The sequence below is a fragment of the Lethenteron reissneri genome, chromosome 6 (genome assembly GCF_015708825.2).
Source record: "Lethenteron reissneri isolate LAM-NWPU_2019-01 chromosome 6, ASM1570882v1, whole genome shotgun sequence".
NCBI classification, from domain to species: Eukaryota; Metazoa; Chordata; class Hyperoartia; order Petromyzontiformes; family Petromyzontidae; genus Lethenteron; species Lethenteron reissneri.
Window position 1 is genome coordinate 2,688,239 of NC_083784.1, and position 27,968 is coordinate 2,716,206.

General features: G+C 49.8%; 1 protein-coding gene across 1 annotated transcript in view; it reads left to right on the forward strand.

Moving 5' to 3' along the window:
- Positions 1–27,968, forward strand: part of UST (uronyl 2-sulfotransferase) — a 131,972-nt gene that overhangs the window by 50,606 nt on the left and 53,398 nt on the right. Inside the window, exon 3 of the mRNA XM_061570029.1 lies at positions 17,254–17,409. Coding sequence (XP_061426013.1) covers positions 17,254–17,409 — 156 coding nt within the window. The remainder of the gene's footprint in view (positions 1–17,253; positions 17,410–27,968) is intronic.

Here is a 27,968-nt window from a genome sequence, read left to right on the forward strand (position 1 = left end):
CCGGCCACTGTCACCCCACCCACCAACCCCATCACTTTCTCTCAATGTGTAAATTATCATCCATTACACGCGCAATGCAATACACATAACGTGAGCTCAAGAACACCGTTCAGTCGACGAATTGCTCGCCACTCACAATTTGCCTCTCAAACTAGACACAACTTATCAGTGCTAAAGTGTCAGTAATTTGAGCAGCGGTCTGGAATTTTTTGTTTTAAACAAACTTTTTTGCTCGCCTGCAACAGATATTTCTGGAAGTGGTAGGATTAAAAAGGCTTTACTTTGTTCAAGCCTAAGGGTGGGCGGAATATATAGCCACTTGGTGCCTTGAAACTCAGTTTCAGGGCCACGAGGCCCTTGGCTTATGATATAGGCAGGCACATGAGCTCAACTAATGGCACAGAGAGACGAGTTTTAGTTGATCAAAACCGCGTGGTCAATCACACCCCGAGTCATTGGAGAAACATTGCATCTCTGAAAAGGATTAAAAGGGCAAGAGTAAAGGTGCAGTCCTGCAAAGGCTTGCTTGTGCTACCGCTGACGGGCCTCCACTCACGAAAGCCCCTCTAAAAGGGTATGTTGGCCTACTCTTCCACGCTGACCAGGCGTCTTGGAAAAGGTGGGGGGAGGAGGCTCACTTTATATTCACCGCACGCGACCTGCTGATTGACTAATTTTGGTGAAACCATTGGGGGGGGTTTAAGAAATGTGCCCCGTTGTTTCAGCTGCCACAACGGGAGATTGAACCGCACCGGTGACCCCCAGGATTGGAAGTCCAGTGTGCTGACCGTTACCCCGCGGAAGCATCTAATGGCGTGAAATGTATGCACGTAAATTATAAGTGACAATAATTGCTCGCTAGTCCGCGCGTACGGAATGCACCGCGAAAGTGCGTTCATTAAACAAACGAGAACTTTCGCCCGTAAATTGCCGTGCATCAATTTGCTTCGTAGTTTGAAACACGCGTTAAAAAAAAAAAACTTGGTTCGGTTCCAAATGTGCCGAAGCTCATTCCGTCAAGTTAACGGGGTTTTCCGAGGCCAGAATTTTGCCGAAGAGTTAGGTTGTTTTAATGCGCCTTGTCACATCGCAGGCTCCTGGCCGCTTGAATAAATGAAATTGTACGTCTGCGCGCGTCTGGTTAGCGTTAAGCGCCGCATCGCTGTGATGTTTAAAACGCTCGCTCGCTCGCGAGTCTCCACATAGCGAGCCTCTGCGAAGCTAACCCACCACAAGGGTTCTGACAAATTTAGGAATGTTTACAGAAAAGATTGTTCGGGAACGCAGGCAATGGTGTGCGAGCGTATTTTGATCAATTGTCGCAAGTTGAAGAAGAAAAAAAAACTCCACCCCCCTTAAGGAATGCGTTCGTCCCGTCTCTGGAGCCCAAATCGCTGCTCTACAAGCTCGGGCATCGACCGTGCGATTTGAAGCGGGTGCACTGGTATTTCTGAGAATGTGTAAACGAGTTATTTTTGTCATCTTCGTCGTCGTCGTAAAGTTTGGAATACCGGCGTGAATCAGTCTGCGGTGGAAAACCCGGGGGTCCTCAATCACTGCAGCGGATTGAATTCGATGTAAAGCGGCGGTCGGGTTGATTGGTGATCCGGCGCTCACTCCGGCCGCTCGCTCACTCATCCGGTGGTCGGTCGCCTCCTCGATCCTCCACCCGTGTTGAAGACTCGGTCGACAGGACTCGCTGTCTTGTCTCTCATCCGTAATAGTGTTGAACCTTCCACACACTGCGGATTACCACCACCGCATGGCCACTATGCCCTGGCCTTATTACACACACACACTGCTGTGATTCGAATATGTCATTCATAACCCACGCGTCGCGAATACGCACACGAGCGCACAAGAGTGATATCCGATGACCACAACATTTTGCGCTGTTGGATGCAACCGCAAAGTCGGGATAAAACACTCCTCTGTCTGCTCTACTCTCCCGCAATTCCGCTCTATTCAAGCAACACATCAATCAAACATACTATTACACATTCAGGAGTGCCGTCTGTTGCTCGCCGCTTGGCATTTTGGGCCTTTGCTCAGCAGTCGTGATGTTTCTTTTAAAAAAATTTGCTTTGCGATCTTGTCATCAATGTCCAGTGGGGAGAGGGGGGGGACAGCATTTGTAGGAGTCCTAACGCGTGCTTGACAGCGTCTGTGGGGTGCGGTGACGGTGTCGCTTCTCTGCGGAAGGGACGACAGCTCCACCGCGGTCGGATGAACTCTGAGCAAGAGCTTTGGTGTTGGGCGTTGTATGCCGCACATCGCGCGGATTTAAATCCCGAGCGAAAGCCCCCTTCCCGCTTCGTCATTACTCATCCAAGTGAACCGGCCACTTGTCCTGGTTTTCCCGGGATCGTCCTCGTGCAACCGTCCTGGAAGAATCCATACATCTTCCCGAGATTCTTAAGGGACCCACCCGTGTAGGTTTTTTGTTGTTGTCAGTTGCGTAATAATTTGCCACTCCAGACGATGCGTTGCCATGTGTAGTTCCCTCCCCCCTCCATCCCCCCTCCACCCCCTCCACCCCCCCCTCCTTTGGGTATCTTCCTCTATCCCGCGGTGTTCAAATCCAGCGCCTTCTGCACGACACGACGACACCAACCCCCCAGCCGAGCAGGAAGCTGCGTGCAGGCTGGAAACGAAGAGATTTAGCAAGGCACAAAAGGCGCGCTGCTCGCTCACAAACGGCGAGAAGGCACGGCTGCCCCCGAATGACGACCTTTAAATTATCGTACCTTGCACGCCTGTTTTGCCATAGCCACGCTGCATGTAAAGTGCCCTCTCACACGTTGTCCAGACCACCACCAGCTCGCTCTGCCACACATTTCAGCGCTTGGGCTGGTGGCTTGGACAAGGCTTCTATTTTGTACACGTTAATTATTTTTTGCCTGCGCATGATTTTTGCCTGTACCTCTCTTCCCATACAGATCGCATTGATTGTTGTTGTTGTTGCTGTTCTGTGCTGATTGCCCCGACGGATCTCTCTTGAAAACTAGCAGGGTAACCGGCTGAACGCGATTTTCCGTGTACCTTCCCGCTGTTTGCGAGCACGCATTTCTGCGTTATTTAAATGTACTCCCAGTCGTTTTTTTTGGTAATTCCAGAGGTGGCAACCGCCCTCAACAACCCCACTCCCCGGTGCCCCCCTGCCCATCGCCGTGGTGCCTGGCTTTTGAAATACAGCACAGCACAGTATCACTCGGGGCGGGGGGGAAGCAGTAGCAACCCTCCAGGCTAATGCTATAAAATGTCTGCATTTCAAGAAATGTAGCCGAGATATGTTTTATTTTGGTTGCTGTCACCGCCTAGACCCCCCCCCTCCCCGGGGTCGTGCAACCAAAATAAACAAGAAGATATTTTTCTTTCGAATTTGGTAGCAACAAACGAAAAAACCAACTCAATATTTCAAGAGCCGCAATGCCACTCGCTGAATGCGTACGTTGGTGGGGTCCCTTAATAAACGACGACACGAAGCGGCGGGTCCTTTTAAGGAGCCGGAGGTTGCCGACCCCTGACCTTTGCTGTGGGGTGTCGAGGCTGCTCCCAGCCTCCTTTGCCGCGGAGGTCATTGGGAGGGCTTAATGTTGTCCGCGGACCTCATTATCGCGGATCGCTGGTGTGCCTGCCGTGCGGTGATCCTTAATTGGTGCTGTCCCTTCTGAATGAAAGCCAACACCCCCCCCACACCCACCCACCAACTTCTCATGCCGTGTTGATCACGGGGGTTGTTTGACCATACTTCACCGCGCCGGTCAGTACTTTTTTTCAAAACTGGAGGCTTCTTGCGTCACGATGGTTTACTCGCTGGTGTTTTGAGACGCGGCTATCCAGCCGAGCAAATTTGGCCGTACTTCGCCACGCCGGCCAGTGTGTTTTTGTAAAGCGCCGGGATGCTTGGTACCGCCAACGCGACGCGCGCGACTAACTGTGGTGAATTCTAGATTTGAAGCTTTCGTGACTGCAAGGACTCTTAGGTTGTTTCGGTAAAGTCACGTAGGTAAAAAATAAAATTTAAATTAATAAAAGTAAAATTAAAAAAAGTCCTAGCAGCAGCCTCAGCTGCATCAACCTTATATCATAATAAAAAACTCTGATCCAGGGGCCTACCCTGGCTCCTCCCCCCTCAACCAGTATATATACAAGGTCGGGTCTCTTGGAATTTCTCTTTACTTGATACAGCTATCGTGCTGTGACGGTTCCACCCGAAGACGGACGCTTGTGTTGCCTCCGAAACGTCGTGATTTTTTATTTTACTTTTATAAATTTTAATTATTTTTTTACCAACTGTGGTGAAGCCCATTTACGCCGCTTCGGTCTACAGAGGCTGGGGGAGGAGGTTCAAGAAACGTGCCCCCGTCGTTTGAACCGCCGCTCCGGGAGATCGAATCAAACCCCAGGGAGACCTTTGTGTTGCAAGTCCAGTTGTGCTCACCATTACACCAGGACATCTTCTGCCTTTTTAATATAAAACACAAATATATTTTTTCTTTAAAGGAGAATATTTAAAAAAAACCGCTTTTGCTCATTCCTTGCGTCCAATTTTGCAAGGGCCGGGCAGCGGTGAGGCTTCGCGGCCGGCGCGTTTGGCATTGATAGATTTTTTTGCGCTGTTGCCGCGGGGGGAGGGGTCACTGGTTCAACTCCTGCAGCCTCGTGGTGATTTGAGATGTAAGTTCCCAAACCCTGACATCTCCCGCACGTGCAGACCGTAGCCAGGAGGTTTCACAGGCATCAACATTGCCTGCTGGTTTACCTGTTTTACTTCCCGACTTTGACTTTCATTCCTACCGCGCCGGGTTTTACCGGTTGTTTCTGCGTGGGGTTGGTAGCCGCTCGTTGTTAGACCACGTTCTCCCCCCCCCCCCCCCCCCCCCCCCCCACGGTTTCTGCTCCACGTTTAGGGAGAGCGAAGACGAGCCCCTTCCGCAAAGCGTTCGACTCTATTCGCCTCCTGAAGAAGCCTCGGGCACGCAGGAGAACCGAAAACACTCTGGAGAGCTTTTGCCGCCTTCAAACTTTTGAGAAGAAAAGCAATACGCTTGGCTCTGATGCAGCGCAGGCACAGACCATTGTCATCCACTCGTATTTTCCACAGTCCCGTGATTTACTCTCGTAGTTTGGAAGTAAGATGTTGGGGGGGGGGGGGTGGAAAGGAATTGTTAAGCGTTAGGCAATTTAAGCGTCATTATGCTAGCCAAGGAATTTCACTCGGCCGCAGTTGGAATAACGGGTTTTGCAACGTTACCGCTGAGCATTGCTGAAGTTCTGGTGTGAGACGGAGGGTGGAATGGATGGCTCGGGAGGTCAGAGCGCTGAACTCCTCGGTTCGCATCCAGGCAGTGGCCTAAGATTAAAACTGTGTTCTCATGGATAGTCAGTTCATGGTCTCAGCCCAGTCACCAATAACTGCGCACAACTTTTTTTTTGCCAAATTCCAGCTCTGAAAATTAAATACTGTATTAGTTTGTCATGCAACGAACATTACACTTGTATGCCGAGCGGATGGGAAAGTACTGCCCTCTGCTGTGTGCACTCGAGGTCACTTGAAGGAATCTCAGAGGTAGTTCTGTGAAATCTACTTCCGTGGGCTGTTCTCTCACTCAGGGGTTTGCGCTGATCTGTTAGAGACCCGAGTGGACAATTTCGTCTCGTCGCATGACACCGATAGCGCATCGCGGATGTTTCCACGCAATTATTGCCTGCTTTGAATACCTTCTTGTGCAAACGCCTTTAATGAGCCATGGCACTAAAGAGACGCACGTGGAATTCGAGTTGTGGTGCCCGTGCCGACTGAAGCTGGTTACGTATGCACGCCTGCTTTTAACGACGGAGGGCATCAGGAAATAGCAAACACAATAAACACGCCGGTTTGCAATCTTTATCCAACATGAAAATGAGTCTGCTAGATAACCGTTAACAGTTGTGGCTTCCAGGCACTGAATTGAGGGATGGGAATGGTCAGCCAATTCCACGGCCCTCCCCACCACCATCCCCACCACCACCCCCACCACCACCACCCCCACCACCACCCCCACCACCACCACCACCCCCACCACCACCACCCCCACCACCACCACCACCCCCACCACCACCCCCACCACCACCCCCTGTCACCAAATAGGGCAATGGTACATTCTGTATTTAATTACCAACACGTGTTCAGTTGAACGGGGCCTTGCTTGTGGCTTGCGCACAGGTAGCAGGCGATGATGAAGGATAAGTGGGACGCTACCATTTGTGAGGGCGGGGGTAAATACATCCCTGCAGCCTACATTATTATTCAAGAACCCAGAATACAAAGTAGATTATGAAGAGCAGATCACGTGTACCAAACCCCGGAGTGATACACCCTCAGAGGTTACCCGGGGAGGCGTCTGAGCTCCACTGCCCTACCGCGTCGGGGTAATGATCGGGAGCAGGTTATTATTTATGGGGCAATAATGTAGCCTAATGGAGCCGGACGTAAAATAACACAAACGCGATGTCCATATTTGTCGGACCCAGCGCCCTTTTAACGCTTTCCAACTCAAGGCTTGAAGGCATTAGCTCTGTGCGTCTGTCTGTAGCAGAGGTGGGGGCGGTGGGGTGGGAAAGATGGTTCAATGCGGGTGAAATTTGTGCGTAATGTTCTATTACTCTTAGGGACTCGCCCGGGTGAGAAAACAGGCCGAGTTTGATGAAAGCTTTGTGTCCAAAACTCGTCGGTACAAATCCAGCGCCCCTGACGAGACAACAACTCGAGAACTTCTTCGGCCAAAACGACGATGCCACGCACGCGGGCTGTGCCCTCACCACCCCCGTCCCGTCATCTCGTGACGTAAGGCCCGAAACGCAACGCTGTGAGCATCGCTACATTCTCATACGCGGAGAGGACACGCGCGTATTTGGGAAGCGATAAGGAATCCACGCGACGCGTCATTTTTTTTTCCTCCATGGTTTTTCTTTTCTTCTCTACACAATAGGGAGACTTTGCTCGGTAATCTCTGCGTGCCTCCAGATGCACGCGAAGAGAGCCACGACTTGTGTTAATGGAGTGTCTCAGCCGGCTTGTCGGCGTGCGCGTCGCGAATTTGTACCGAGACCCCTGGAGGCGCACGCCGGTTGAGAAAAGCCACAGAGAGACGTCACCGTGAGAAGGAGCTGTCACCGCTGAATGAACGATGGTGCGTGCGTGCGCGCGCGTACACATCCAGTTCACCAGTACTGCCGCGCGCGTCTGTAAATCTCAACCAACAAGTTTGGGCTTGGAAACTGTAGCGGGTGGAATTTTGCCCGCAAGTCATAGTTGTTTTTTTTTTATTATGTGTGTGTGTATATATATACAGTATATTGTGTAATTATTAAGTAACGATTTTTATCGCCCCACCCCATAAAAAAAAAACTCTTTGGAAAGATGTTCTTGGTTCTTTCGGTAAAGTCACGTAGAAGGGAAATAGTAAAATAATAAAAATAAATCATAATACAATAATTCTCACGACGTTTCGGCCACAACGCAAGCAGCCGTCCTCAGGTGAAGAACAGGTCTGTCGGAAAGACAGCGTCTGAATGAACACCACCAGGCTTGGCAGCGTATATTTAAGCTGGGTTGGAGGGGGAAGAGCGCCTTGACAAAGGAATTTGCATATCAAGAGGAATTTAGCATTTTTGGAAAGAATTCTGGAATTAACGCCGATCGTAAAGCGGCATCTCTGTATGAGCGCTCGCACGCGTACGTGGGTGTCCCCGAGGAATCGCTGAAAGGTTTTGCTGGCGTCGGCTGCAGCGGGTATTCTTAGTCGAATTTAAACATTTGTGGCGCTTAATTTGTGCGGTTACATTAGCTCGATTAACAATGCCAGCCTTGGTTTAACGTGATTAGCCGGTGACAACTTCATTTTTGTCTTTGACGACCGGCCGACCAGACTTGGTTGAGGAGTCAGTTTTGCTTTTGCGCGATGTCATCGCCAGCATTGCCGTGGTCCTCGCTGCTATGGGAAGAATTAAACGGTCGGGAACGCGTCCCCGATTTAGGGATTAATGCGGGGAAATCTGAAATTCGGGTCTCGAGTTTCGAAATTTTGCATGAGCCTGAATTGTTTAGTTTTCTACGGATCGATCTGAAAAGCAGAACGTCATAACGAACGGCGGCCCTTCTTATGCAACGGTCGTGCGTTTTCCCGGCCAAAAAACTGACGTCAATGGGCGACATCACTTTTGTCACCGCGAAAGACGCGATACGTTACTACGTGACGCAAATTATCCCAAAACGGAAAAGAGACCTGAATTTTTCTTAAATATCCTCCCTCTGTCGCTATGGGCCGTGTCCTTTCTCAAGTACGTATGCGATCGTGGACTTCCTTCCAATTAGAATCAGATTATTTATTCGTACTGGAAGAATCTGAAGAGCTATAAAGCTCTTTTTCACAGACGTCCAGTAGGGGACGGGTCAGAAAGTTACAACAACAAACAATCCGAAAAACGATAGGAGTGCAAAGTATAGGAAAGGTAAGCAGATCACTAAAAAAATAAACTAATATTTTATTTTACCGGGCAAAGCCCACTGAGCTATTAGCTTCTTTTTCAGAAGCGACATAGCCACAAATAATAGCTCAGCAAAGTGGCTTGTCGTGTGGAAATTTATAGCAGTCAAATGTTTCTAAATCTGGAGGGAAAAACCGGAGGACCCGGAGGGAAAAAAAATCCACGCGACCGCGGGGGAGACGCACGCAAACCCCCAAATGTACAGCAGGCGTCAGGGTCGATAACATCACGCCACCGTGGTGCCCCCTAAATAAATACAACTTAAATGAAGTATTCTTGGTTCTTTCGGTAAAGTCACGTAGAAGGGAAATAATAAAATAATAAAAATATTAAAACAATCTTTAAAAAAAAATTATTGCTGTGGATTTCACAGCTGATGATAATTGCTTGTGTTGCAGTCGAAACGTCGTGAGAATTTTTATTTTTTATATTTATATTATTTTATTATTTCCCTTCTACGTGACTTTACCAAAAGAACCAAGAATATGAATCCCTGCACTCACGAAAGCTTTAAATCGAAAAATAAATGAAGTACGCAAGTTAAAATTGCCTAAGTGCATCAAAATCCCCAAAGCCTTGTCCATGATGTTTACTCAAATTATCTGCAACGGATATAGATATTCCCACAGTTGCATCCAATTGTTCAAATTGCACGTGCAACTTAAGTCTACGTCTTCCTCACTCATCTTCTTGTGGTTGCTATAGAACTTCCCCAGCCAAACCGCACTCACATTCAGTCTCTTGTTTTCTCATTACATGTCCAAGAAATGCAACTCTTGCCCCTCTCTCCAATTCTTCTCATTCGTTTCTTTCCTGCGGTGACCGCGATACACGTGCGGTAATCGTCCCTCGCTTGTCCGTGGAGTTAAAAAACAAAGAATAACCAAAATGTTTAAATCTGAAACTCATCCCTGGTGAAGAGTACTCGTGTAAGTGAACCCCCAGACAGGGTTAACAACGGAACAGGAGTTCTGTGCCAGAGAACCCACATGCATGAATAATTAGCGCTACATTATTTTACAATTTGTACGCTGGAATGTGTACATTTGGAGAGAGGAAAAAAAACGCACACGTAGTGAAAATGATTTATTATATATAGCACGTATTTATGATTCATTATATATTATATATTACGTATTGGCATGAAATACAATGATGTATTTAAGCAAAACTTGTATTATACAATGCAGTCGGGATTTGTGTAATGTCTAATTGCGGCCGAGCCACGCAATACGTGCGTGTGTGGGGAGAGCATACATCTTCTACTTAGTATCTAGAATAACTATTTTAGTTTAGTCTATATAACCAGGAGAGAGAACTCAAGAGACCAGGGTGGGTCTCATTCGCGAGAGTGACCTGGGGCATGAGTCTGCCAGCCGGGGCGATGATTGCTGCAATGTGTGTGTGTGTGGATAATGACCTCCTGTCAGCGAGCCTTCGACACTTCACGTGGCCTCAAAGTGCACCTGGCCTGGCACAGGCACCGTGGTGACGTCACCGCGGGTATTGGTATAATCTCAATTGGGCGCCAGAGGTTGCAGGATCGATCCCGACCCTGACTCCTGTATATTTGAAGTTTGGATGTTCTATCCGTGGCCGCGTGGATTTCTTTTCTCCAGGTCCTCCCGTTTTTCCCTCCACACTTAGAAATACGCGTTCAGAGTATTTGGCCGCGATGAGTTCCCACGTGATGAGCCATTTTCTTTAAGCTGTCATCTGTGGACAGCTCGCTTCTGAAAAAAGAGCTAAATAGCTCAGTGGGGCTTATCCGGTCAAGGAAAAAAATCGTTTTTAATTGTTTATTCGAGCCATTTACAGGTAAACGTTCGAACTCTGCAAATGTGGATCTTGCTTCCGTGCGACAGTGTGTGCAGGCAATCTGTTGATCAAAGCCAAGGTGATTTGCTGCTCAAATGAACATTGGGGCATTGGTGCTCATCTCCTGCTCACAGCACGGAGCCAGTTGTGGAGATTCCTCATTCCTATGGCGGGGATAAGTCTATCCATAAAACTACCACCCCATAAAATGATGCTCGTGTTTATTGGCCTCAAAGGGATTGGTTGGGTGGGCTGAGCGAACCACCAACCAGGATTTGAGCTCGCACCCTACTGGTTGCGAGCCGCTCGCTGCAACGTTGACCCACCTGGCCTAGCCTACAGGAGGACACCAGTACATCATCATCATCATCGTCGTCGTCAGCCGTTGTCACGCCACTGTTGCACGAGTGTCTCGCCACATCGTCACTTGCAGTCATGCGATGCCATAACCCGTCTAATTCCCACAAATGAGCTTACCCCCATTTGCTTCATCTCCGCAGTGGTAATCCTCTGGGGCATGTTCCCTCCTCCTGTGGCTGACGTTCCGTCACCAGCCTCTGTCCATCGGCCATCATCCCTTCTAGCGATGTCTCCTGCCCAGCAGGGGCCCCTTGCTGTTTTCGACGTTCAATGTGTGCTGTCACCTGTCTGTGTTTGTTCCCTGGATGGGTGTGCGTGCACGTGCGTGTGCGTGCCCCTTTCTGTGTCGCGGTTAGCGCTACGCTGCGCTACGAACCTGGCCGCCCGGGTTCAATTCCCGCTCACGGCCAACACCAGTGACGATTATCTGAACCGGTCGTGGGCCTCCCCTAAATCGACTCAGCATCAAATGAGTAACTGGTGCGGTGTGTGAACATCGCCACTATGGGAGACAAAGGCGGCCAGGCGTGGTGCTGGCCACCCGCCCCCTCGTGTGCCGTGCCGACCTTCATATGTGCTCGCTAACAGCACTTGCCCCAACAGTCTGTTAAGGCTATATGGGGGATCTTTATTTTTGCCACTTTCTATTCATCCGTGCCATTCGTGGACGTTTTGGTGTTGTGTGTGAGTGTTGTGTGTGAGTGTTGTTTGTGAGTGTTGTTTGTGAGTGTTGTGTGTGAGTGTTGTGTGTGAGTGTTGTGTGTGAGTGTTGTTTGTGAGTGTTGTTTGTGAGTATTGTGTGTGAGTGTTGTTTGTGAGTATTGTGTGTGAGTGTTGTGTGTGTGTTGTTTGTGAGTATTGTGTGTGAGTGTTGTTTGTGAGTATTGTGTGTGAGTGTTGTTTGTGAGTGTTGTTTGTGAGTATTGTGTGTGAGTGTTGTTTGTGAGTATTGTGTATGAGTGTTGTGTGTGAGTGTTGTTTGTGAGTATTGTGTGTGAGTGTTGTTTGTGAGTATTGTGTGTGAGTGTTGTTTGTGAGTATTGTGTGTGAGTGTTGTTTGTGAGTGTTGTTTGTGAGTATTGTGTGTGAGTGTTGTTTGTGAGTATTGTGTGTGAGTGTTGTGTGTGAGTGTTGTTTGTGAGTGTTGTTTGTTAGTGTTGTTTGTGAGTGTTGTGTGTGAGTGTTGTTTGTGAGTGTTGTTTGTGAGTGTTGTGTGTGAGTGTTGTGTGTGAGTGTTGTGTGTGAGTGTTGTTTGTGAGTGTTGTGTGTGAGTGTTGTGTGTGAGTGTTGTTTGTGAGTGTTGTGTGTGAGTGTTGTTTGTGAGTGTTGTGTGTGAGTGTTGTTTGTGAGTGTTGTGTGTGAGTGTTGTTTGTGAGTGTTGTTTGTGAGTATTGTGTGTGAGTATTGTGTGTGAGTGTTGTTTGTGAGTGTTGTGTGTGAGTGTTGTGTGTGAGTGTTGTTTGTGAGTGTTGTTTGTTAGTGTTGTTTGTGAGTGTTGTTTGTGAGTGTTGTGTGTGAGTGTTGTTTGTGAGTGTTGCGTGTGAGTGTTGCGTGTGAGTGTTGTTTGTGAGTGTTGTTTGTGAGTGTTGTGTGTGAGTGTTGTTTGTGAGTGTTGTTTGTGAGTGTTGTTTGTGAGTGTTGTGTGTGAGTGTTGTGTGTGAGTGTTGTGTGTGAGTGTTGTTTGTGAGTGTTGTGTGTGAGTGTTGTTTGTGAGTGTTGTTTGTGAGTGTTGTTTGTGAGTGTTGTGTGTGAGTGTTGTGTGTGAGTGTTGTGTGTGAGTGTTGTTTGTGAGTGTTGTTTGTGAGTGTTGTTTGTGAGTGTGTGTGAGTGTTGTTTGTGAGTGTTGCTTGTGAGTGTTGCTTGTGAGTGTTGTTTGTGAGTGTTGTGTGTGAGTGTTGTGTGTGAGTGTTGTTTGTGAGTGTTGTTTGTGAGTGTTGTTTGTGAGTGTTGTGTGTGAGTGTCTACGTTTCTGAGCAATGCATCCATATCTGTCACTTTGCAGCCGACTTTCCTCTTCAGGCAGAAACGGTTTTGTCGCTTCTTGTTGTCAAAATGCGTTCAACAAAAGCGCTCCATTCCGTTTCAAGTTAATCTCGCCATTCCGTAATTTTGTTACTGAAGCACGGTTAATAATTTGCTACAAGTATATATATACGAATGTGAACATTCTGCTGTGCTTTTTTCAGTTGTGTTTCCCCCAGCTCAGACTCCGAGGCTTCTTGATTCATCGCTCTAACAACAAACAATTAAACATTTATTTATTAGCTCGCAGTTGAAATAACGAATCTACAATTAAGAGGAGGAAGGAGAAATAAAAATAAAAATAAATTACTTTTAATATTCCCGACGATTCTCATACTGATAATTGTTGTTTTACCCTTCTATCTGGCAACAAAACTGACACCCCTTTTACAAAGAGTCATGTTTACATAGACCAGTCAGTTTTGTTGCCAGATACTGGCAAATGAGGTTCCAATGGTGATTCTCATACTGTCTGGGACACTTTTCCGAAACGTCATCTTCGCACGTGGCTGTTAGTCACGTCACAATTCACCTGGAGGCCCAACTTGGCGGCCTTCCTTCGCGAAGTTCCTCCACCCCCCCCCACCCCACCTGCCCTTCCCCGCATGTTGCCACGTGGAGCTCAAGGTGGGGGGGGGGGGGGTAGGTGGCCAGGTGGCACCTCCAGGAGGGCCGGAGTGGCGCAGAGACCACGTGGCGAGGCCCTTGGCGAGGCGATCGTGAGAAGAGCGCCAGTACACAAAGCGTGCGCCGGGATCGCGTGGTGGTGCGCCAACAGGAAATGTCGCTCACCGCAGGCACGCTTGGGAACTTCATTACCGATGACTTTGCAGCAGGTTTGGCTGCTCCGATTATTGATACCCCCCCCCCCCACCGCCTGCCCCCCCACCAACGACGTTTCGACTTTTTGTCCTCGGGTGTAGTCGCGGTTGCCGAGCACAGGCCCAACAACAAAAACTCTCAAAGAGGCCAGCGACAGACGGCACCCTTGAAGGTGCAGCAGACACACAGCGTTATTGCGTTCATTGAGATGTGAACGATCGTTACAAGAGCTTTGGGAAAGAGAGGGATGGCAGTGGAATTCCATAGGAAGGAAGCAGAAAAGCCCAGTGTTTGACGGTGGTTGCATTTGGTCGTTGTGCTATTTTTATGGGGACAGGACTACGCGAAGCCCCTGTGTGTGTGTTGTTGTGTATATGAGTTTTATGCAAATGTAATCATGGCATTTAATAAGGCAGGGCATTGGGGTGGAAGAGACCCAGGGCCTGTTATTCGTGGCCGGTGTTCGCAAATTAAACTCGGGTCATCGGGATTCATCACACGGTCCACCAACCGCCATGCCACCTCTCACCTGCAAGCGCATATTAGCGTTAAATGTACATTTATGAATAAAGAAAATCCATTCAGGTGCTTTCATATGTTAATGTATGAGTAACGGTAAGCAAATCAAAGACAAAGATCTTCTCCCCCCGTGTAGCCTTTAACAGAATGTTGGGGGCAAATGCTGTGAGCGAGCACCTATGAAGGCCGACGCAGCACACGTGGGGGTGGGTGGCCAGCACCACGCCCGGCCGCCTTTGTCTCCCCAGTGCTGATGTTTTACACACCGCACGAGGTGTGTACTATTACTGGTAGGAACCTCCTGGTTACACCAGCCCACAGGGGATTATTGTGTCCGTCTGTTCCGTTGTGCAGGGAGGGGCTGGGTGGGGAGGGAGGGGCTGGGTGTGGAGGGGAGGGTGGGGAGGGGCTGGGTGGGGAGGGTGGGAAGGGGCTGGGTGGGGAGGGTGGGGCTGAGTGGGGAGCGGCTGGTCACCCCGTGGTGCCTACTCACGCCGGCTTGTGCCCGCCCTCACAGTCGGGCATATTTGCGGAATACACCACGCCGCCGTTGACCCTGGCCATTGACTGAGCAACCCAACGTTCCTACCAGCTCCCTCCGCAGGAATGTGTTTAAGGTCGAGTTGATTCAATTGGTCGTGAGCAGAAATTGAATACGGGGTCGCCCGGGGTTTGTAGCGCAGATCAGTAAGCAAGGACATATGAAGTGACGTGTGTGTGATTGTATGTGATGAATGATATAGAACACATTCATTATTATACATAACACAACCATTGTTTTTGTGTTCTGAACGTGATGTAGAAGCAGCGCTCGCATTCGTACTGATATCACAGCGAACGGAAAGTGAAGCGTGAGTCTCAAACGAGAGGCAAAAAAATGCGTCGGAAGCACGCGGTCGTCTGTGCATTACATCTCCGATTAGCAGGGTTGACTACGTCCGGCGCGAAAGAAGTTCTACATACATACAAAAACCATCATCATTGCCGAGAAGAAGTGCATTGTGATACTTTTGTGACTGACTGACGGTAACAGAATGAGTATGGTCACCAATGTCCACTGCTGCAAAGTCTGTGTCTTGAATCCATGTCAGCAACAGAATCAGAACATTTATTGATACTGGAGGAATCCGATGAGCTATAGAGCTCTTTCTCACAGATGTCCAGTCGGGGCGGGTCGGAACATTATGTATGTGGAGAGTGAACCCCACGCGATCGTAACATTCCATCGGCAGGTAATTCCTGCACGGGCAATTGAAGGGTCCCCCCCCCGCCCCCCTCTATCAGCGTCCTCACAATAACCACATCGCTCACACCTGGGGCTTAGGAATTTAAACTGTCACATTTGATCTCGTTCTGGTATTATTCTCATCCTCGCATGGTCCTAGCGGATGTGTGTGTGCGTGCGTGTGTGCGCGTGTGTGTGTGCGTGCGTGTGTGCGCGCGTGTGTGTGCGCGCACATTTGTGTTAAAGGGGGGGCTACGGACCCGCCGACCCGAGTTCGATTCCCGCTCGCGGCCAACACCAGTGATGATTATCTGGTACGGTGTGTAAATATCGCCACTGGGGAGACAAAGGCGGCCGGGCGTGGTGCTGGCCACCCACGCTCTCGTGTGCCGTGCCGGCCTTCATAGGTGCTCGCTAACAGCACTTGCCCCTACAGTCTGTTACAGGCTACACGGGGGGACTACGAACCCGCCGACCCGAGTTCAATTCCCCACTCGTGGCCACCGACGCCGGTGACGATTTATCTGAGCCTGTCCTGCTTCGGACAATAATTAAATAACACCCGGCGCAGTGTGTAAACATCCGCAGCTGGAGAGACAAAGGCGGCATTGTGTTGGCCGGCCCATGCAGGCTTCAGGAGGTGCTCGCCGAAGGCACGAATCTCCCCCCCCCACCCCCCGAGGTGTCACCGTTGTGTTTGCGGGCGTCCTCAATTTTTTTTGGCGGCGCGTGCGCGCGCTGTGCTTTTTGTTTGCGCGAGATATTCCCGCACGGGTAACGATTCGGTGTCACGTTTGATTGTTGTAATCGGCGCGATATTAAACCGGTGAGCCCTGGCGTAAGATGTTCTTTTGGCAAAAAAAAATAAACGAGATGGTTTCAGTGGCTGGGAAAATTGCTGACTTAATATTAACAAGGAAAGCAATTTCGACGTACAAAAAAACACGCGGTATTAGTATCGTTTGTAGGGGGGCAGCGGCCGTTGTGGGGGGGGGGGGGGGCTGGCTGGGGAGGGGGCTGGGTGAGAGGAAACGTGAGCAGTCGCAGTTTATTTACTTTACGTGCAATATTTTCCCCCTGCCATTGCATTTTTTTTTTGCCGCATTAAAACAGCCGATCGCACCACCCCCCCCCCCCAAAGGTCACACATGCTCTGAATTGCTGAACGCGGTAGAGAGTGGAATGATACTCAATTGAAACGTCTCGCACTGTCTGCCAATGCTGTCCCTCTTTTTAATGTGGTTGAAAGAGTTGACAGATTAGCTCTGTCTGCCTGTCCGTCTGTCTCTATCCGTCTGTCAGTAGTGGTGGTGGTGGAACTAATAATAAATTTGCTAAATAAGAACCAATTTTTTATTAAATGTTTTCGCGTAAAGTTGCGTTGCTATAAGGGGACTTGGCCCTGGGCAAAATGAGCCGAGTCGTATGAAGCGATTGCCAAAACGCGCAAAAGCGCTGACATCATCTCGGCGTACGCACCTCCGATTAGCGCGGTCGGCTACGCACGGTGCGAAAGAAGTTCAATGCGTACGGCTTGAAATGTAACATTGCCACCCATTATTATGAAACCACTGTTTCGCGTAGTTTCCTGGAATAATCGACGGCGTAAGTAGTTCTGTAACGTCGTAATTTTCCGCCGAATACATTTGATTGCTTCATTAGCTCTACTGTGTAACTGACAGCCCACGAGGCTTGCAGATTGTAAAGCTGCGATGAGTAGATGTCTCGTGGCAGGCTTGCACCGAGTGAATTGCGATAGGGCAACATCTAAATTGTCTTTATTTTCACCGAACGTCACAGCAAGCCACAAGAACAAGACTCTGCGGTGGAATAATAATCTCGCGCGACGGTCGTCAAAGTTGTAACCATTTCTATCGTATCCTGAAAAATCGAATTGCGTCGACCGTAACTGTACCCGTCGATGCCTACACTGGTGTGCGTACGTGTGTGCCCAGGTATTGCCGTTCCCGAGCCAGCTCGTGTATAACCGCGTGGGGAAGTGCGGGAGTCGAACCGTGGTGCAGCTGCTCAGGATCCTGTCGGCGAGGCAGGGCTTCAACCTCCTCACCTCTGAAATCCACAACAAGACTCGCCTCGGACGCATGGAGCAGGTGAGCCCTGGTCCCCCTGAGCTCGGTTGTCATGCCCCATCCTCATGCCATCGTTGTGCCATTGTCATGCCGCTCCATTGTTGTGCCATTGTCATGCCGCTCCATTGTCATGCCACTCCATTGTCGTGCCGCTCCATTGTTGTGCCATTGTCATGCCGCTCCATTGTCATGTCACTCCATTGTTGTGCCATTGTCATGCCGCTCCATTGTCTGCCACTCCATTGTTGTGCCATTGTCATGCCCCTCCATTGTCGTGCCATTCTATTGTTGTGCCATTGTCATGCCGCTCCATTGTCGTGCCGCTCCATTGTCGTGCCACTCCATTGTTGTGCCATTGTAATGCCGCTCCATTGTTGTGCCATTGTCATGCCGCTCCATTGTCGTGCCGCTCCATTGTCATGCCCCTCCATTGTCATGCCGCTTTATTGTCGTGCCCCTTCATCGTTGTGCCGCGCCAACGTTGTGCCGTGGCCAAACGCAGGCCTCTCGAGCTGCGACGGGGATTTTCTTGCGCATGTGCAGCGTTTGAAAGTGGCAGGTGCCATGTTTCCTTTGCTGCAGAATAAAAAAATTTACTTCAGCAAAATTCATGTTCCAAGAGGTCACGGGGTTTGGCTCAGGGGTCAGAGAACTGAGCTGGCATCGCTGGATTGCTGGGTTGGAATCCCGACAGCCGCCTGCGGTTATGGCAGACTCTCCCAAGTGTAGCGGGTTGATGGCGTCATCCCAGTGAGAGTCACCAATGAGTGTGCAAAAATAAAAACTCGTAACATAAAATTTTTGGTTCGGCACTTAATTTCACTTAATCCCTTCTCCCGAGAAATTCAAATGTCAGTTTTGACTGCCGTGCGACCAATGCTGCTGGTGGTGGCAGGGTGACTGTGAAAGTGCCGCCCCTGTACTGTGCGGGCGGGCGTTTACAGGGACCTCGGCGGAGGTTGTAGCGCTGCGATCGTTCCGTCTCAATGTCATGTTCTAACGTGTGAAGGTGTTAGACCACTCTGACAGATATTCGATTGTGCTCGCCGTCCCTGGCATGACGCTGATAGCACAATCGGAAGAAGAAAAAAAGGCAGACAAACGTGTTTGCAAAGTTTACAAAAAGAAAATCTTTGATCAGTGCCGGGGTGTTTGCTTAGCAGGTCACCGCGACTGGGTCTGTGTTGCGACGGCACCTTTGCCCCCAATCTTACAGTGTGTGCACACGCGCACGCGCGTCTACCGTGGGTTACACACCTGAAAAACAGTCTTACGGAGTGCTGCCGTTACGCACGTGTCACTCGCCACTCGGCTGCAAGGCTGCCGAGGCGCTTTGTCTGGCGACGCACATTCTGGGAAAAAGCCGGGGCGGCAGGTTGTCGTTGGGACGTGGCCCCCGGCAGGTAGCGGCAGGAACGGGCTGCTCGACGCGTCGCTTCGAGCCGCGCCGCGTGTCCTTTCGAGCACGACATCCGACGTGTTCGAGACGCCGCTGTGGCTAGGAGATGTTAACTACCTCGCCTGGTGTGCAAGGAGGCCGTCGGTTCGATCCCGACCCTTGGCGCCTGCTGAATATTTGGTTTTGGTTCCTCTGCCTGGTCAAAAGCGGATCGTTTCACTTCGCCCATGTTCGCATTCCCCTCCCACGTTCCACCGGACCGACCCCCCTCGTCCACCCCCCCCCCCTTTAATTTACCCCATGGATTTATCCTGAGCCCTCCGTCCTGCACACGTCCCTCCAAGGCTCGCACACGCGCACACATTTTCATATCGGCGCTCATTTCCCCCACGGGAAAAAAAACAATCTCCCCAGCCCTCAAAACGTCTCCTGCTCACCGCGTGAGCTTCACAAACACACACATACACACACGTACACACACCTACACACACGTATACACATATGTACGTACGCATGCACACAGGCATGCGCGCCCGCCCGCCCACCAGCCGTACACCTTTGCAGAGCGGGATTGTGGGTGATTGACATCGCCGCGCTGCGCCCATGCATCCGAGATGAACGCCATGCGCAGGAAATGCGATGCAGCCGCAGTGGCGTAATTATGAGCATGCTGGACCAGCGATTCCGACGTCGCCGGTTCGATTCCATCTCTTGGTGCGGCAGTTGAAACGATTCTCGCCCGCTTCTGTCCACCCGGTAGTACAAATAGGTAGACCACGGTTAGTTGATGGGCAGGGTCGCGTGTGGCGGGGTAAAGTGTGGGTGCTCCCAGCTCCTCCAAGATGGCTGGTCAGTGTGGAAGAGTAGGCCAACAATACCCTCTTAGAGGGGCTCTTGTGAGTGGAGGCCCTTCCGCCAGCAGTCGCGTGAGCAGGCAATTGCAGGGCTGCACCTTAACATTTGGTCAAGCGTGGGAGAGCAGGCAAAAATGACCGTCCAGAGGGTATATTTGGCCTGGTCTTTCACACTCTCGTACCTCGGATTAGCACGGTTGGCTTGCCTACGTTGCGAAAGAAGTTCAACATGCATACATACACACTGTCCAGATGCCGATAGATGAACTGTGATCGACCCATTTATCAGAATCCGAATATTGATTGAGACACGTGTGAGCAGATGTCCGGTAAGGGCGGGTCAGCAATTTGCAACAAACAGTACTGCCGAGTGGACATCAACTCGAGTCCAGTTGTGGTCCTTCCGCCAGGCGTGGAGTGAGAAGGAAATAGCGGGGCTTGAATCTCTGCCTTTACCTCTTTTATCTTTCTCAACGTTAGCACCACGGAAAGCGGCGAGCGTTTTTTCACATGGGTTTATTGTATGGTAGTAGGGTATTTGTAGTTCTTTAGAAACTCCTTTTTTGTTTTCCACATAATGCACTAGCTTGATACGTGGTGGTTTGGCTGCTGCAGTTCTTTATTATTAAAATTTCCCTCCCTTTATTACTGCTAATCCTACATAATACACTACTAGCATAATATGACTTTGAGACCCCCCACCGCCTACACATTCCGCAAGGAGTGACTAACCCCATATCTGCATTTGTCATCAATATGCTAAATGCCTCGGTTGATATGTAAACTCCTTTGTCAAGGCGCTCTCCTCCTCCCACCCAGCTTAAAATACGCTGCCAAGCTAAGCAGTGTTCATTCAGATGCTGTCTTTCCGATAGCTCTGTTTCTTCACCTGAGGACGGCTGCTTGTGTTGTGGCCGAAACGTCGTGAGAAATTTATCTTAATATGTTTTATTTGTATTATTATTTTCTTTCCCTTCTACGTGACTTTACCGAAAGAACCAAGAATATGAATCCTTGCAGTCACGAAAGCTTTAAATCGACATTTATTTAGCCTACCTTTTTCTTTTTGCCAGGTAAGGCCCACTGAGCTATGTAGCTCTTTTTTCAGAAGCAACCTGGCCACAAATAATAGCTCAACGAAGTGTCTGTCTCACGTGGAAATTGATAGCAGCCAAAAATTCTCCAAACGCATGGAAGGAAAAACTGGAGGGCCCGGAGAAAAAAACCCACGCGACCACGGGGAGAGAAACATGCAAACTCCACACATACAGCAGGCATCAGGGTCTGGATTGAACCCACCACCACCTCTTGTATACCAGGCGAGGTAGTTAACATCTCGCCACCGTTTCCCATTCCGAGACGATTTCCAATTGCTGCAGGATGGGTGGGTGTCCCGTTCCACGCTGAATCTTGGAACGCGCAAGCGGCACGGGCGTCAATTTTGTTTAGAGATGCTTAGCGCCGTTGTTTGTTGTAGTACAGAGTTAGACTGATGGCCTTAATAGTTGTCTTGTGGTTGTTGTTGTTGTTGTTTGACTATGATCACTGTTACATTGCTTATGGCTTTATTTTGGTGATTTCGAAAACGTTTTTTGGTTTGGCCATGTTTGTTTGTTGTAGTACGGAGTTAGAATGATGGCTTTAATCTAAGTTGTCTCTTGTGGTTGTTGTTGTTGTTTGACTTGCATCCCACTGGGATTTTTGCACACAGCGTTGGTGTACGGTATTTTTTCTGCAATATTTTGCTGTCTTTTCTTGGATTTTCTGTTTGCACTTAGTCACATAGTCACTTTAAGATGTTTTTTTGTTCGTGTTTTTGTTTTTTGTTTGTTGTGGTTGCACTCGATTCAAGAGCCGAATGGCTCACAGGGCTATACCTAATACATGAACTTGAACTTGTTTTCAAAGACGTTGTCACTCACCGCAGAGAACCGTAGCGACACGACCGCCGCACTCTACGGTAGCTGGCGCCAAACTGTGCCGCACGCGCCGCCCGCCCCCCCCCCCCCCCCCCCCCGGCTGTTCCGCTCGGCACGCGTCTTTCGCGCCGCACACTCGAGGTCGACCGGCCCCACGCCGGCGCAGCCCCCACGCCGGCAGCGGGCGACGCGGAGTCGCGGTGTCCACCGTCAAGCCGCGTCGCCGCGCTCGCGGCAATATATCAAAACCGCCTGCGGTGTCGGGGTGAGCCGCTGCGTTGGATGTGTTTGTACAAAAGGGTCCCTGCCAAAATTACGCGTGGAAAATAACTCTGCACCCCCCACCCCACCCCCTCCCCCTCCCCCCCTCTGGCTGCTTGGGTAGGATTGCTGCTTTAAAAAAAAACAAATGTCCATGTTGTTTGGACAAATATATTTATGTTGCAAGCAGTAAAGCACTCTCGCCTGTGTCCGCATGCCTGGGTGCGCGCGGTTAACCTGGATTCGTTCTTTCTTTTTACAATTTCTCTAGCCGCCATAGTCGCTGTGTCTCCTACGTGTGTGTGTGTAAGGTGGTAATGGGAAAGGTGGCAGCCCTGCAATTGCTTGCTCACGCCACTGCTTGCAGAAGGACCTCTGGAGGGAGACTCTAGCCCAGTGTTTTTCACTCATGTTCAGAGGGGGGGTGGGCCCACTTTCGCCGAGAAGACATCACCAGTGTGAGTGAGAGCCGCCACACATTTGAACCCATTGGGGGTTTGACAGCAGCACGACGGTGATGATGACGATGGGGGTGGTGCTGTCACTCTTTGTGTGTTGTCAGGAGGCCGCACGTCATGGGCCGCACTAAAACCCACAAGGGGCCGCCAGTGGCCCGCGGGCCTTGCAATGAAACACACACCGCTCTAGACGACACTTTTGGCCTCCTCTTCCATGCTGGACAGACGTTTTGAAAGAGGGTGGGAGAGTACCCACCCACCCATTACCCCCCAGCACATGTGACCTGCCGACCGACTCTATTGTGCCCGTTCATGCCGCTGGGTGGACGGAGGCAGCCTGGGCCGGAGGGGAGATGGAATCGAACTGGCGACTGCTAACCGTGACACCGTGGCAGCATCATGTGTGTGTGTGTGTGCGTTTGTGCAGATGCACACGTACACGTTCTCCCTTCCCGTGGTCGCGTGGATTTTTCTCCGGGTCCTCCTATTTTTTCCCTGCACATTGAGAAACACGCGTTGGGAGTATTTGGCCGCTATAAATTCCCACGTGATAAGCCACTTCGTTGAGATATAAATTGTGGTGGCCAGGTCGCTTGTGAAAAAGAGCTACATCAGTAGCTCAGTGGGGGGGGGGGGGGAGGTGGGGGGGGGCCTTACCTGGTTAAAAATAAATGTAATAGTTTAGTTTAACACGTAGGCTTTCGCGACCAATATTATTCATAATCAACGTTTTTGGGTTAGATCGCGTTATTTATAAATGTGTCGTAACCCTCCACCACCCGACACGGCCAATCAGCAAAAAAAGTGTCACGTTGACGTGGTTTCACGCTGGATCCTGGTCTTTGCGCACGCAAGCGCTGCACCAGTGTCTAGCGCCTGCGTTCTCGAGAGATGCTGCACGGTGGACCGCAGCGAAACCTGTTGGTTTTCGGTGACACCCGATAATGCTGCTCTGCTAATCGATTTCTGCCGCGTCGTCGGTGATGCTTTTTTGGGGGCTTCCCCCTGTCACTTTGAGAGAGAGATAATTCGTCGCCGTTACTCGGACTCCCACGGATGTGAACGTTGCGGCAACGGCATCGTGCAGCAACAGCAGCATCGGCAGGCAAGGTGTAAACACAGATTACGTGCGTGTGTTGTATATGCTGCATGATAAATCAAACGACCAATAATGTATAGCTCCTTGTCAACCCAATGCTTGATGAATGCCCCGGAGTGAGTTGCCGGTGTGGGGGGGGGGTTTATTTTTATTTGACCATACTTCACCATGCTGGTCAGCGCAGGTTGGTAACGGCGATGCTCGGGACCAGGTTTGTACAGACATAATGTACATATTTCGATTTAAAGCTTTCGTGACTGCAGGGATTCATCTTCTTGGTTCTTTCGGTAAAGTCGTAGAGTCGCAGATATGGGATTAGTAGTACTAATCCCATATCTGCATTTCCCATAAATATGCTAAATTCTTATTGATATGCAAATTATTGTGTTAAGGCGCACCTTCCCGCTCTATCCCAGCTTAAATATACGCTCCAAGCCTGGGGCGTGTCATTCAGACGCTGTCTTTCCGACAGACCTGTTTCTTCACCTGAGGACGGCTGCTTGCGTTGTGGCCGAAACGTCGTGAGATTTATTTTATTATGTTTTATTTTTATTATTTTATTACTTCCCTTCTACGTGACTTTACCGAAAGAACCAAGAAGATAATGTACATACATACGCTTGTGGTTTTTGGCAGGCCCTGTGGGGCTTGTGACCCCGATAAAGTAAAGCCCCCCCCCCTCTCTCCCAACCAACTCTCTTCCCTGACCCCCCCTCCATCAGGCCTACTTAGATCGAGCTCTGTCCTCATATCACTCGCCAACTGATGTTAGTCATGGCTGGGAATTGAACTCGAGTCACCAAGGTTGCGAGCACTGTGCGATAAGCACTGCACACCACCCCTTGTGTACGCTCGGGTGTTGAACTTCTTTTGCGCCGTACGTAGCCGGCCGTGCTAATTGGAGGTGCGGGGGGGAAGGATAACATTCGTGTCTTTACACATTACTCTCTATATACACACGTGTATACAAAGACAAAGATCCCCCATATAGCCTTGACAGACTGTTGGGGAAAGTGCTGTTAGCAGCACCGATGAAAGCCGGCACGGCACACGAGGGGGTGGGTGGCCAACACCACGGCTTTGTCTCCCTAGTGACGATGTTTACACATCGCACCGGGTACTCATCAGAGGTTGAGTCGACCTAGGGGAGGCCAAGGACCGATTCAGATAATTGTCACTGGTGTTGGCCGTGAGCGGGAATCGAACCCAGGTCGCCAGGTTCATAGTGCAGTGCACTAACCGCTCCACTACCACTCCCCACATACACGTGTGTATATATGTATATATATGTATATATACATACACAAATGCTCCATGCATAATGTCCTTGTAAAGAAGTGCCGAATCAGCGGTCGCAGCTCAGCTGGAAAGAGAGGGAGAACGAGAGTCCCCCTATGCTCGACGATGCGCGTAGTTTTAACTCCCGCGTTCGAATCGCACGGGGTTGTCAAACGGAACCTCGGGGAAAATGAAATTCTGATCAAGATATCACCAGCTCGACTCACAGCTTGAAGTGGCCGCGGACTAGTTCCATCTCGACGTACAGAATTATTTATAGACATGAATCCGCTTGTTCCTGTTTACGGAAACTGTTTCCCTCCCCCTTCCAAGAAGTGAGTACATTTGGCTGCCAACTTGTAATAGTAATAACATGCTTTATTTTCCACAATTCTTGCCTCTCCTGCCTGTGCTGCAGTGGTTACGTAAGTTTCGTCCGTTTATGGGTTTTTTTGTTTTTGCATTTTTATGCCCGGAGTCCTCATCCTTGTTATTGCGATTCATGCCTGGTCCTGTCGGCGGCTTGAGGCCGAAGGCTGCTTCACAACCGGCCAATTCCATCGCCTCTCCACGTCACCGCTTCCCAGCTCGACTGCGACCTCTTTGGCACAGCTCGATATGAATTCCCTCTCTTACCTTGTAGGAATGTCCACATTACGTGGCGGTATTCACAGCTGTGCTTTCTTTAAGTTCAATATCATTTGTCAGATTTATGTCTGTGCATTGTTGGTTAGATTTTCTTTCTTATTTTCCACAATTAGATTCTAATTATGCTATCTGCGTCACTCGAGAGACAAGAACATTTCCCATGAAGAATGCTGCGGCTAGCTAGCGGTGCGTCGCCATGTGTGCCAGATGAAAACAAATCTCCGGAAGATGATGTCACGGAACGACTTCTGAGGTCACTTCAATATTTCTCTTGATCCGCACTTGAGGGACACTTTTTCTGTGCCCTGCAAAGGAGCGTTTGTCGCGTGTCAATCAACCGAAAACAAACTTAAGTCTTCAAGCTGGAAAGAAGACAAATGGATTGGAAGAGCACATTTAATGCGTTAGGTTTTATTTTTTAGTGCAGTCATTGGTAACTGCGCAAAGACCACTTGTCCCACTTCGCCTTGAGAACCCGGTTTAATCACGGGGGGGGGGGGGGGGGTATCTTCCCAGGTTCGAACCCAGGATCTCAGCGACACCGGGCTCAGTGTGGTCTAACCGCTAAGTCACTCGGACACTTTTTGTTATGTTTGACACACGTCAATGTTGTGCTCCTGTGGCCAGCGATCAGCGTTTTTCACGTTACACCCAGAATCAGAATGTATCTATTCTGGAGGAATCTGATGAGCTATAAAGCTCTTTTCACAGATGTCCAGTAGATATCTGTGTGTTTCCCCACTCTCCTCGCTGTCTCATTATTGCCATAAATTCATTTTCCACTGCTCTTGACCAAATCGCCCAGAATGCGCCCAATGCCATTGTAACATCTCCGAAACTCAGCGGTGTAGAGTCTGGTGGACAGTGCTTTGGGTGGGCTACCACTATGCATATCAAATGTTATAGGCTCTGGGTGGGCAGTACGACAAAGCCTACATTTCCTTCTGTACTTTTGTGCTCCCAGCGAGTGTGCTAACGATTACAGCACGGGCAGCAACACCCCAATAATTAATACTCTGCCATTATTTGGAAAAGCCCAAAAAAACTATTTGTGTAGGATCGTATAACCGGATAAGCTGCTTATGTAAGTTCCACCGCAACATTCATCTTTGTAGGAGTAATAATATATATTTTTTCCAAACCTCACTCCACCCTGTGTTGACACCAGAACACGTCGAAGCAAATATGCCATCAGATTGCAACCGAGAAAGGATTTTCAGGGCCAACGAAATCAAAAGGTGGGCAACAAACAAAACAAGAAGCAGAAACGCTGACCTTCGTGAGCGGGCACGATCGAACGGTGCAGTGCCCGCGGTTGCAACGGCGCCCCGAAAAATTTCGCGAGGATTCTTCGCCAGTCTCGCCACGCAACTCGTCCCGGCTCGGTTCCCCGCTTCCTGGGCACGAGAGGTGTCGCCCAGGTCACGTGGGCCGAGCGGCCACGCGTCGGGGTGACTCGGTTTGGTGACCACCGAGGGAGGTGGAGGAGGTGGAAGAGACGCCAGACGGTGGACCTGCTGCGAGCGACGCTTCTTTCAACGCGCCGAAGGAGTTCGTGCGTTAGCTCCGTCCGTCCGCCTTTCTGTCAATTACAAGGACAAGCACACGTTTAGAAGCGTCGCATGTTTAAGGAGCATTCCACGATCCCTACATGTGTATGCTTTTCCTCCCTTGTTTAATATATATATTTTTAAAGATCCGTACATGCGTATGCTTTTCCTCTCTTGTTTAATAGTTTTTTTTAAAAGAAAAAATAAATTCCAGCGTTGCTATCGGTGTCGTCCCCGTGAAGCAATGTCCATTGGGTAGGCTCCCCAACCACATCGTCACAGGATGGCCCGCAGAAGCAAATTTCACGGAACTTGTTTTGAATTCTCTTCAGCTGACCTCTTTGTTTCAACGATAGGTGGGGATGGAACTTTCCCCACCCTCTTGGCCACGGACACAAATGTTCATTCGTCGCGTGGCAGTCCAACTGATATTTTTCATTCTCAGCGCTGGAATTTATCCCGATTTAATCAAGATTGCAAACCTCACGATGTTTTGGTAGTTGTTGTTTGTTTTTTATGACCATCAACTCATCACAATGGAAGAACCCAGCGGATTCCAATCCAGGCTGTCGACGGTGTTCGCTCAGCGCCCTGACCTCGTGAGCCGCTCGGCCACACCTCACGAGTGGCCCTCTTTTTCTCCGAGGTCACACGAGGGGTTTGGCATTGGCGAGAAACTCGAAAGCCTCCAGCCCATTTCTCACTCGCGTGACTTTAGATGAGCTGAACTTGGTGTCGGAACCAAACCAAAACTCTGAGGGGGTGGGGGGAAGGCGAGCGTGGAGGATGGGAGGGGTGGGTGGTTTGGTAGGGGCGGGGCAAAGTGGGGGGGGGGGGGGTCCTTGGTTTAACGTGCAACATCTGCGAGACACATGCGCGGTTTAAAAGTTTAGCAATACAGTTTTAGTGCGAGCCTGAGTAGTGTAAGCTGCACCGACAGAGAATTAGTTTCATTTTTTTTTTAAACAAAAGTATGCCGCTGAAAACACCCGGTGACCCGCAAGGAGCAGTTTCTTTCCCAAACGCATCGATTTTCAACTTAATCGTCCGCTGTTGTGCAGCACCGTTGCTTGTGCTGACGGAGTGTCTTGCCGGGCATTAGCGGCCTATTCGT